General features: G+C 41.5%; 1 protein-coding gene and 4 non-coding genes across 5 annotated transcripts; 1 reads left to right on the top strand and 4 right to left on the bottom strand.

The window, feature by feature from the left end:
• Positions 1-1,401: 1,401 nt before the first annotated feature.
• timd4 (T cell immunoglobulin and mucin domain containing 4) lies at positions 1,402-6,851 on the top strand. Its single transcript, XM_068731690.1, has 8 exons — positions 1,402-1,926; positions 2,912-3,090; positions 3,540-3,702; positions 3,774-3,854; positions 4,207-4,286; positions 4,413-4,524; positions 4,603-4,636; positions 5,548-6,851. Exons 1-8 carry the CDS (start codon positions 1,857-1,859, stop codon positions 5,630-5,632), a joined length of 804 nt encoding a protein of 267 aa, XP_068587791.1. The 5' UTR covers positions 1,402-1,856; the 3' UTR covers positions 5,633-6,851.
• Positions 6,852-7,540: 689 nt separating this feature from the next.
• On the bottom strand, positions 7,541-7,613 carry trnav-cac (transfer RNA valine (anticodon CAC)). The gene has a single exon. It is a non-coding gene; the product is annotated as a tRNA-Val (tRNA).
• A 225-nt stretch (positions 7,614-7,838) lies between these two features.
• Positions 7,839-7,911, bottom strand: trnav-aac (transfer RNA valine (anticodon AAC)). The gene has a single exon. It is a non-coding gene; the product is annotated as a tRNA-Val (tRNA).
• A 2,847-nt stretch (positions 7,912-10,758) lies between these two features.
• Positions 10,759-10,830, bottom strand: trnad-guc (transfer RNA aspartic acid (anticodon GUC)). The gene has a single exon. It is a non-coding gene; the product is annotated as a tRNA-Asp (tRNA).
• Positions 10,831-11,422: 592 nt separating this feature from the next.
• On the bottom strand, positions 11,423-11,495 carry trnav-cac (transfer RNA valine (anticodon CAC)). The gene has a single exon. It is a non-coding gene; the product is annotated as a tRNA-Val (tRNA).
• Positions 11,496-11,853: the final 358 nt, after the last annotated feature.

The following is an 11,853-nucleotide window of genomic DNA, read 5'->3' on the forward strand; positions in this document are numbered from 1 at the left end:
GCCTCTACGGTAAATAGATACTGAATTGTAAGTCGCTTTGGATAAAAGCGTCTGCTAAATGACTGTAATGTAATGTAGTACTCTGTGAGTAAACAAACTGTAATACTGTAGTACTCTGTGAGTAAACAAACTGCAATACTATTATTTTCTTTAGATTTTCCTCCATAAAAAAAACAACACAATCTTGTTAAACATTTATTTTTTCTCGATCACCAGGAGTCCCCGTGGCTCCGATGTTGTAAAGTTGTATTCCTCAAAGTTAATCATCTTATGGTTAAATTAAAACACCTGAAAAGTAAAAGCCTCTCGGGTTTGACAGTTTGGTGGAGAAACAGAGACGTAGGAGGGTAAAAAACTTGAAATATTTGGTGTGAATAATGAGTCGTCTGTGTTTCTGCGACATCTCTACACAACCAGCGTCAGTGTGTGTGTGTGTGTGTGTGTGTGTGTGTGTGTGTGTGTGTGTTACAGATACAAAGTCCTTTTGTAGTCCAGTATTTCCCTCCATCAGTGAAAACCGACCGTCTGTTCATACTCCTAAAATGGTTCTATTTTTGTTTTTCTTTTCATTCATCAGCAGAGAGACACACTTAATTTAAGTCTTCCCAAAAACGTCATTAATTAAGATTAAGTTTAACGGATAAATATAAGGTTTACTTAAGTAGTCCAACGCAAATTAGGAAACATTGTATTGACATGTATTGCATGTTTTATTTTTCAGAGTAACCAAAACAAAATAGCATTCAAAATGCTTGATGGATTATTTACATTAGTACGTTTAGTTAGTTTATATTTGAAAACAAAACAACAACAAAAAACAAGATTATTCACAGGCAAGTTCACATCCAACCAGCCTCTTAAAGTTATACAAATACTTCCTGTGTATTTGCACCATGCTTTAATGCTACACTGGTTACAGAAAACAATCAAAACAAAGTCGTCATCTGGCGATAGTGTGCTTTCCAATGCTGTCCTACGCTGTGACAAGAGTGTGTGCCGGCTAGTTAGCGAGCTACCATGCTAATCCCTCCATGCATTCATGCTACACTGGTTACAGAAAATCAGCCCAACAGTGGGTGTACGGTCTCTCTGCCTTACGCTAGAAGATGTTCAAGCTAGCAAGCTAACTAGCCAGCCCTGGAGATGGTCAAGCTATTTAAGCAAGAAGCCAACTCTGGGGATGGTCAAGCTACCTTAATACGTAGCTCTGGAGGTGGTCAGACTGGCTAGCTAACTAGCTAGCTCTGGAGGTGGTCAGGGTAGCTAGCTAAGTAGCATTGGAGGTGGGCAAGCTGGCTAGCTTAGTAGGTCTGGAGATGGGCAAGCTGGGTAGCTTAGTAGCTCTGGAGGTGGGCAAGCTGGCTAGCTAAGTAAGGCTATGAAGATGGTCACGCTGGATGTTGGATCTGGAGATGGATAAGCTAACTAGCTAACTAGCCAGCTCTGGAAATGCTAACTAAGTGGCCAGCTCTAGAGATGGTCAAGCTAGCTAGCTAACGAGGCCCCTATATGGCCCCTCTGGTTTATGTTAACTTTTCTTAAATGACATGCCATCCTGGAGAGTGAGTGACCGTAGATACTACGTCATTGTGGTTATGAACAGAAACAGAACTGGACAGATCAAATCTTTTCCAGGCTTCCCCCCACAAAGATCGACACACTGAAAGTAAACATTAGTGACTTATTGAATGAATCAATGAAGAGTTCATCATTGAGACGTCACACAAACACAGTGTGTCTCTGGCCCTGCCCTCAGCGCCGTCACAGAGACGCACTGTGTTGTGGTTTAACTGGACAATGAACACACACACACACACACACACACACACACACACACACACACACACACTCACAGGATGGCCGCCGTCTCGACTCGCTGCTGTCGAACGCCTCAGACCTTCATCATCTTCCTCTTCATCCTGTCAGGTGAGACAAACTGCTGACATCACAACACAACAGTGCTGGAGTGTAACTAAGTATATTTACTCTACTTAAGTACAAATTTGAGGCACTTGTACTTTGCTTGAGTCTTTTCTTTTCATGCTACATCTACTCCACTACATCTCAGAGGGAAATGTTGTACTTTTTACTGCACTATATTTACTTTTACAGCTGAAACAATAGAAGTCATGAGAGAGAAACATTAATGTGAAACTATTTCGATGGTTAAAGTCGTTTTTCCTGCAAAATCATTCGGTGTCACTTTGGGCTCTCTGTCATGATGACGCTCAATGTTTACTGTAACGGAGTATTTTTACTGTTTGACATCATTACTTTTACTGTAAAAGAGTATTTGTAATGTGCAGTATTAGTACTTTTACTGTAACAAAGTACTTTTACACTGTGGTATTAGTACTTTTATAGTAATAAGAGTACTTTTACTCTGTGGTATTAGTACTTTTACTTAAGAAATTGTAACAAACAAGCGGGACGTTTGCTGCTTGTATATAAATATATGGTGAATATATTTACTGCTTGTATATAAATATGTAGTGAATATATTTACTGCTTGTATATAAATATGTAGTGAATATATTTACTGCTTGTATATAAATATGTAGTGAATATATTTACTGCTTGTATATAAATATGTAGTGAATATATTTACTGCTTGTATATAAATATATAGTGAATATATTTACTGCTTGTATATAAATATATAGTGAATATATTTACTGCTTGTATATAAATATATGGTGACTATATTTACTGCTTGTATATAAATATGTAGTGAATATATTTACTGCTTGTATATAAATATGTAGTGAATATATTTACTGCTTGTATATAAATATATAGTGAATATATTTACTGCTTGTATATAAATATATAGTGAATATATTTACTGCTTGATTATGAATATAAAGTTCATATTTCCATCGTTCACTCTGTGTGTACGTCTGCGCTGCAGGTGGACAGTTTTCGTCCGTTTGCGGCTTTAAAGTGGTGGAGGGGGGCGTGGCCTCTCTGTCCTGTCAGTACTCTGTGAAGCGTTTCGGTCTGAGTCGGGTCTGCTGGGGCCGCGGCTGCGGGACCTTCTGGTGCAACAACATCCTGGTGCAGACGGACGAGCACGGCGTCGTCTCTAAGGTCAGACGAGAAGCAAAAGATCCAGGGGGCGACTCCTCTGGTTGTATAGAAGTCTAGTCTAAAATGACTCTACTTCCCTCTTGATTTATTCCCTCAGTAAACATTGTAAACATGAGTTTATGGTCTCAATCTCTAGTTTACAGTCTTCTTCAATACAGCATGATGTTCATTTAGTACATTATGCTCCATTTAGAGTCAAACAGACCAGAAAGCAGGGGATGATTTAGGGGCGGGGCTTACTGTGATTGACAGGTCTCTACCAGAGACGTATACGGCGTCTCTACGTCACTCCTCCTCAGTCCATATATGGTCACTTCCTGTTCACTGGTTGCAGAAAAACAACATGGCGAACTTAAGGCTTCAAAACATCAGTCCACCAATGAGTGATGCTCATCCTGGATCATCAAAGTGACGGTGCTCTAACCCTGACCCCCCCCCCGATGCTGCAGGTGGCGGAACGTTACCGGCTGACGGGGGACGTCCTGGACGGACAGATGGACCTGGACATCGTGAACGTGAGGCGTACGGATAGCGGGCCGTACTGCTGCAGGGTGGACGTGGACGGGATCTTCAACGACAAGAAGGTGATCATGAACCTGAGAGTGGTCAAAGGTGAGTTTGTCCTCCATTACTGAACATTGAAAGTGTATCAGGAAGTATTAATCTGTTCTTTTCCTCCTCAGCTCCACTCACCAGTTCTCCTCCTCCAACGACAACGACATCAGCAACGACCGGTCGAGTCACGGAGCCGTCGGCCTCCACAGGTGAGCCACGGATCTACCTGCCGGTCCCAGAGACCCCGAACGTTCCACCGTAGAAATATGATCGAAGTAGAACCGACATTTCGCCTTCAAATCAAAACAGCACGATGGTCAGAGCGGCGGCCATTTTTTCACGTGAATGTTGCAACGGTGACGGTTGTACCGGACTAACTTTTGTACACATTTTAAACCGACTTACAAGTCGCAGACTTGCTGAGGTGTAAATCAAACTTTGATTGTTTGTGGAGCTCTTTAGATAAGTTGCAGATTCACTGAGTTTCCGTCCAATCAGCAGTAATTAAAAGCACAAATCACAAGTTTATTTCAAAGTTGTTTTGCGTCTCTCTCGATGCAGTAAACTGGAAAACGCTGTTGTCGTCTCAGCTGGACCTTCTGAGGAGGAACTCCACCCTGCTGCGCTCCGACACCATCACAGTGAGCGACCACGACTCTTACAGCGTCTCGCTCTCCTGATGGCTTTAAATCTTATTCATCATATTGGACATAAATATCCCATTTATAGTTTGATATTTAAGGAACTTTCTCTCTCTCTTATGTCAGCTGGAGGACTCTCTACCGTCTCTCTCTCTCCACATCAACGTTCCCGTCCTCTCTCTCTCCCTCACTGTGTTGTTCATCTTGGGGGCGGTTTTCCTCTTCCTGGCCTTCAAACGTACGGTTTCTCTTCTGTTCCTTCGGTGGAAGTTCAAACTAAATGTGAAACACACTCAGATCTCGTTTCCTTCTCCAGGTGGAATACACAGAAGAGCCTTAAAAACCGGATGGTGAGTTAAACACGGGCTGTTCAATACTGCCATCTCACATTTTGGCGAGCTAATGACGAGCGATGCATTGTGGGAAAGTTTAGGAGCATCGCAGCAAGAAGTCGACCGAGACAGTGAGACGAACGGAGAGCAGACGACGGTTATTAAAGATTTAAGAAGTTAAAGAAGCAAAAAGTATTCAGATATTTTACTGAAAAAGGTGCAATATGTGAGATTTTAGTTTGTAACAAATTAAGAGAATGAACGTGAAGAGGTTACCGCTCTGCACGTGTGCGGGAAGACCCGACCCTGTACTCTGCCTCCGATTGGCTACAGGCTGCTAACTGCTAACGTTAGCCTAGCTACGATGCTAACCGGCGCTTCAGCGTGACTCAGCGACGGCAGCTCAAGCTTTTGTTCCCGTAGTCCGAAGGAAGGCGAACAACGGTCCGAACACAACATTTTTTAAAATGATATTCTTTATTTATCAATTTCGTATCTTAGCATCACTTCTGATCATATTTGAGGCAACAAATCAACCATGTAGATTTAAAATATTGGCAGTTTTACAAAAAATATATATTTCTGAAATAATTATAATTATCATTAAAATGGTGGCCTCAGATGAATCCCAAAATATGGGAATAGGTATAATAATAATAATAAATTACAATATTAATAATACAGATAATAATAATACATATAATAATAATTATAATATTAATAATACTTATATTAAAAATAATACTTATTATTGGAATAGGTATAATAATAATACTTATAATAATACATATAATAATATTTATATTCATAATACTACTTATTATTGGAATAGGTATAATAATAATACTTATAATAACAATACTACTTATTCTCCGTCTATGTTTGTTGAAGTGACAGAACTTCTGCTTACCTCTGACTCTCTCCTCCAGCTTCTCCTCTGAAGAGCCTCCTCACATCATCTATGAGATCCGGATGAGGAGACCAGTCCAGGAGAACATCTACACTCTGGACTAGAGAGCCTCAGAGAACCCAAACACAGGGAGCGCTTCATTTACATTAAGGCCAACAGATCAAAGGCTCTCATCAGACCTGATCCCCATCAGCTGCACCGTAACATCTGTACTGTACTCTATATGCAGCGGGGGGGGGGGGGGGGACCTGAAACCATCTCTTCATAGGAGTCTCAGGATCCCACAGCGGCGGAAGAAATCCTTTAAAAATAGTAAAGCCACACTGTCACAATACTCTGTTACAAGTTAAAAGTAGTACTAGCATCAAAGTACCAAAAGTACAAGTAGAAAATTGTGTACATTTTGAAGTACTTGTAGCCTACTTTACTTGAGTATTTCCATTTTATGTACCTTCTTCAAATCAACTAATAAACTATGATGTATTATTAAGTAGCATACAGCCTTAATATTCTGTGTATAAAGTAGTTAAAACTAGCTCCAGCTTTATGAATATCTTCATCACTGGTGAAGATGGAAATGGTTTTAATGACTTTATTTATTGCTTTCAGTTCAATCTATAATACATGATCATTTTTACTTCATCATGTTTTAATATGAAATCTGAAAATGTATTAAAAGTTATTAAATAAATACTCAAGTAAAGTGAAAAGTACTTTAAAACTAGAACTAACACATGTGCTCATTAAAACACCTCCCGCTGGTTGCTGCTCCATCAACTACGTCTCTTCTCTTCATTTCAGCCACAACTTAATGGTGGTGCTTCTGCCACAGCAGTTACTGCAGCTACAGACAACAAGCTACACAAATGTTACAAAATAAATAGATGAATAAATCATTTTTAATAAATCATTTTCCCCTCCAAAGTCTGTGTACTATTACACACAGCTGGATACGTTCAATAAGTATTTAAATATTTAAAATAAGCAGGGTTTGACTCCAAACCTCATGTTTTGTTATTTTAGTTTGAGGACGTAACAGTTTACAACATGTAATACTATTCTGTTCTTGTGATTCTTCATTTTGTCTTATTACATATTTAGATATTTGTGATAGAACACATATCAATTCTGTGTGTGTTGTGTTTAACCAACCAACTCTAGTCGGTTCCTTTTTGAGTCCAGGTGGACGTTCATGTAAACTCTGAAGATGAATGATCTCAGCATTATATTCTGTGTTGAGACACTGCTGCTGCTGTAGAATGTGAGTGTTTCTGTGATTATTAACAAGCACAATAAACAACAATCACAACGTCTGTGTGTGAGAAGAAAACGTAACGTCACAGTTTACTGGTTTTTTTTAATGATATCCACTCCTGAGATACTTGTATTAGCAAGTAATACTTCTTCAGTATGGTTTCCTTAGCTCAGAGCTTTTTTCTTATTATAAATATTGTTTTATTTTTGGAGGAAATACATCCCAAGACTGTAGTATTATGAGTCATATCTGAAGATTGTGTTGACTGAGTCGTGCCTGTAGTATTTGATATTCAGTATAAACAATATGTAAAGTTAGTCCTACCATGTGGAGGTCGTAGCGGGTCTTCAGGGATCTTAATAGCTGTAAATATCTTGGTAACCTAAAGAAAACAGTAAAAACAACGAATAAATGCAATTTAACTGCGATACACGTACAGGGTGCGGTACCGTTTTTAACCATAGCATGGGGGTCTAAGGGACAAGGGCGCTGTTTCAATGTTTTGATAAATTACACCCACGACAACAGAGAGAAACACATGTTTAAACCATGAGTTTCGGGTCCTTTATTTTGAAGTCCTTCTGGCATAACCGGAAGCAGATATGCAAATTTCGTCAGAGAGCAGTAACTTGACTTCGCATGAAAAAGTACGATACGCGACGGTGTTCGTAAGATATCCCTCCACAATGAGTCACTTTATGAACGGCTAAGCTGGAACGGGAACAAGGTATTGTGATAAAAAAAAAAGAAGCAAATGTGTTTCCGCCCGGTTTCGAACCGGGGACCTTTCGCGTGTGAGGCGAACGTGATAACCACTACACTACGGAAACGCTGTGAGAGTGATGCGTTCAGGAACCGCTTATAAAAAAGAGTGTTATACATCTATCTAACGTCTGTACATGTTTATTTAACGTTTTGTTGGTGTACTTTTGTGGTATTCCTGCAGAAAAATATGTTTTCAATATGTAATCTGTCGAACTCAAAACATCCATGTTTTGGAATTTAACTACAATTTCAGATAATTATATCTTGACTTCTTTTGAAAAGCAAAAATGTGTTTCCGCCCGGTCTCGAACCGGGGACCTTTCGCGTGTTAGGCGAACGTGATAACCACTACACTACGGAAACTCGGTGACGGTGCGTTCAGGAACCGAACAGATATCCTGTACTGCGGACAGAGCGTCTCGGCTCCGTTGAGCTGTGTGTTCCAATAGACTTCAGTAGTAATGACTTCATAAACTTCTTCACTGGTAAGATTATAAACATGAACCGCAGTCCTTCAAAGTAGATGTAGTTAATCCTCGTCTTAAGAAACATCTCACGGTTTCAACAGCAGAGCTGAACTCTCTTAACTTCCTCCATTCATTCTCTATGCTAGTTCTTATCACTACGGGTGTCATATATTTCTGGCCACATGCGCGATTTTGGGGGCGCTGTTTCTCACCTTGCATACAAGTGAGGAGACCCCGTTTTCCCCTTTGAGTGACAGACGTCCCAGCATCATATATTTAATACACTACAACAAATACAATTAATACTCACATTCCTCAGGAGGTGGAGTAGCAGCCATCTTTGACTCAAGCCTATTATTAAACCCTCAACCTAAACTAAATCACAACTCATTTGAAAGCCTGCTTCTTAGTCTTTCACACCCAACCTGGAAAACAATACAGCCAGTTCTATGAGTTATAGTGTACCGGGCTCCAGGTCAGAGTTCTTATCAAGTCTTTAAAACAGATGAAGTCATGATTGTAGGTGACTTTAATATTCATGTGGATGTTGATAATGATGCCTTAGTACTGTGTTTATCTCATTATTAGATTGGCTTCTGTCAGAGTGTACAGTTATTAAAATAGAACATTTAATAGTCTTTCCACAGAACCCTCTTTTATCGGACTATTATCTGATAACTTTTGAATTTCTACTACCTGAGTGTACAACAGGGGTCGGCAACCTTTGGCTTAAACACTGGCACCTCGGTGTTAATACGATCCTCACTTTATCTGTCCCGTTTTCAAAATAAAAGTATCTGCCTCTGTGTCTGTGAGCGTTTGACTGCCTGTATGTGTGACTGTGTCCTGCTTCTTTAGGGTTCGGCACTAGGACCCGGAGGACACCACTGCGTGCATTTGATGTTGGAGTGTGGCCATTGGTCAGTTAGGTTGCAGGTGCGCGAATTTCAAATCAAAGTGAGTGACCAAGCGCGCTGTCCGCTGATCTCTCTCTCTCTCCACTCACTGATCTCTCTCTCTCTCTCTCTCTCTCCGCTCACTGATCTCTCTCTCTCTCTCCACTCACTGATCTCTCTCTCTCTCTCTCCACTCACTGATCTCTCTCTCTCTCTCTCTCTCCACTCACTGATCTCTCTCTCTCTCCGCTCACTGATCTCTCTCTCTCTCTCCACTCACTGATCTCTCTCTCTCTCTCTCTCTCTCACGCCGCTTACTGATCTCTTTCTTTCCGCTCACTGATCTCTCTCTCTCTCTCTCTCCGCTCACTGATCTCTCTCTCTCTCTCTCTCTCTCCGCTCACTGATCTCTCTCTCTCTCTCTCTCCGCTCACTGATCTCTCTCTCTCTATCGCTCCACTCACTGATCTCTCTCTCTCTATCGCTCCACTCACTGATCTCTCTCTCTCTATCGCTCCACTCACTGATCTCTCTCTCTCTCCGCTCACTGATCTCTCTCTTTCTGTCTCCGCTCACTGATCTCTCTCTCTCTCTCTCTCTCCGCTCACTGATCTCTCTCTCTCTCCGCTCACTGATCTCTCTCTCTCTCTCACGCCGCTCACTGATCTCTCTCTCTTTCTCTCTCCGCTCACTGATCTCTCTCTCTCTCTCTCTCTCCGCTCACTGATCTCTCCCTCTCTCCGCTCACTGATCTCTCTCTCTCTCTCTCCGCTCACTGATCTCTCTCTCTCTCCGCTCACTGATCTCTCTCTCTCTCTCCGCTCACTGATCTCTCTCTCTCTCTCCGCTCACTGATCTCTCCCTCTCTCCGCTCACTGATCTCTCTCTCTCTCCGCTCACTGATCTCTCTCTCTCTCCGCTCACTGATCTCTCTCTCTCTCTCCGCTCACTGATCTCTCTCTCTCTCTCCGCTCACTGATCTCTCTCTCTCTCTCCGCTCACTGATCTCTCTCTCTCTCCGCTCACTGATCTCTCTCTCTCTCTCCGCTCACTGATCTCTCTCTCTCACGTCAGCTAGAAGTCAGCAGGTGTTCTCACACGTGCTCAGCCCAGTCGGTTAACAACGGAGCACTCTGAGGCATGTTTGCATCTCAAAGTAACTAACCCAAGCCCCAGATCACAGAGCTCAGGGTCAAAGCAGGGCCAGGGATCACACTGACTGTCTGCTAGGCATCTGATCATTTGATGTTGCCTCAGCCGACACTTAGTTTTAGTTTAAATGTGTAGCTGTTTGTTCATGTCTTTGAAATGTTGATGTGGCTATTTTGTGAAGAATACAGATATACTGTTATTGTTTTGAGATGTGCTCTATGGATAGAATAAAATTCCAGGTATATTGGAAATGTTTTTGTGTCATAATTTAACCTTGCGTTATTGTTGATAATGGCACACTAGATGAGAAGAACATTTCAAACTGGCACTCCATGTCACAAAGGTTGCCGACCCCTGCTGTACAACATTAGGCAAAAGTTTCTCCCCTTTCTTCCAGCTCATTCTGGGGGATCCTGAGGCGTTCCCAGGCCAGCTGGGAGATATAATCCCTCCAGCGTGCGGAAAACCTCCAGTGGGAGGCACCCGAGAGGCATCCTGATTAGATGCCAGGACCACCTCAGCTGACTCCTTTCGACACGAAGGAGTAGCTACCCTCCCTCGTGAAGAAGACCCCGAGATACTTGAACTCCTTTGCTTGCGGTAGGCACTCTGGCCCCACCTGGAGGGAGCAATCCACCGGTTCTTCAAAAACATGAAAATACATTCAAAAATAGTGAAAAACACAATAAATATTACTCCCCGTCGGGGAATCGAACCCCGGTCTTCCGCGTGACAGGCGGAGATACTGTCCACTATACTAACGAGGAGGAGCCTGGAGACCCATGTGACCCGATCTGACGAATGAATGGCCAGATACCGAGAAAACAAGGTTTAAGTGTTTGTATGTCACGGCCACCTTGAGTATTAATAACGTTGTCCTGTGTTGGAATTCTGTAAAAACATTCATATTATTTTATTCTAATATATCTAATCTGCTGCATTTGTGAGTTTACTGCAGAGAAAGACAGTCTAAACATGTAATTATTCACGGTTGTCATAATAACATTATTTACCTTGATCGTGTCCTAAAGCTCTGATTCTCTCCAGCATGTTGACGTAAACGTCTCATCTGGAAACAGATCCAACAACGATCCCCATCCAAATCATCAACATTATTGAAGTATCACACTTCTTCTACTCACCAGTTGTCACTCTACTTTTAACTTGATGGACCTTTTATCATCTCTTACGGTAATTATGACTTTATCTATTGTTGTGGATTAAACTGAGGTTCTGTGGGTGTCGTTATCGCCCCAACTGCACGACAAGAAATTAACATATTATATTTAACAACAGATTGTCATCACAGTGATGGCTGACGCCATATTTATTTAAACATTTATGATGAAAAGCAAACAATGTTTCCGCCCGGTCTCGAACCGGGGACCTTTCGCGTGTGAGGCGAACGTGATAACCACTACACTACGGAAACTTGTGGAAGGTAATGCATTCAAGGACAGTAGGCATAACCTGTATTAGTCCACAAAGGAAGCTATACCTCTGTTAGTATTAGAGCTGAACATGTTACATGTGTAGCACCCCAACAGTCTACAGAGGAGACCTAAGTTACCTTTAAACTGGAACGATGGGGTGTTTGGTATCCTCAGGTAACCACCACGAAGGTTTAAATGAATACTACCCTCTAAATAAACACAGAAACTGTCAAACTTAGCAGTAGATCTAAAAGATCGAATAGATCTAAAATATCTAGTCACTTAGAACACTGTTTTAAATAACTGACCACAGACAACTTGTTGAGATGAAAAGTAAATAAGGTTTACCGACTGCTT

The sequence above is a fragment of the Cebidichthys violaceus genome, unplaced genomic scaffold (genome assembly GCF_023349555.1).
Source record: "Cebidichthys violaceus isolate CVI_PGR_0920_01 unplaced genomic scaffold, fCebVio1.0.p SCAF_53, whole genome shotgun sequence".
NCBI classification, from domain to species: domain Eukaryota; kingdom Metazoa; phylum Chordata; class Actinopteri; order Perciformes; family Stichaeidae; genus Cebidichthys; species Cebidichthys violaceus.

Coding starts and splice junctions, on each gene's coding strand:
- timd4 (XM_068731690.1), top strand. CDS start 1,857: ATGGCCGCCGTCTCGACTCGCTGCTGTCGAACGCCTCAGACCTTCATC. Junction 4,287..4,412: donor TGCGCTCCGACACCATCACA/GTGAGCGACCAC, acceptor CTCTTATGTCAG/CTGGAGGACTCTCTACCGTC. Junction 4,637..5,547: donor AGAGCCTTAAAAACCGGATG/GTGAGTTAAACA, acceptor TCTCTCCTCCAG/CTTCTCCTCTGAAGAGCCTC.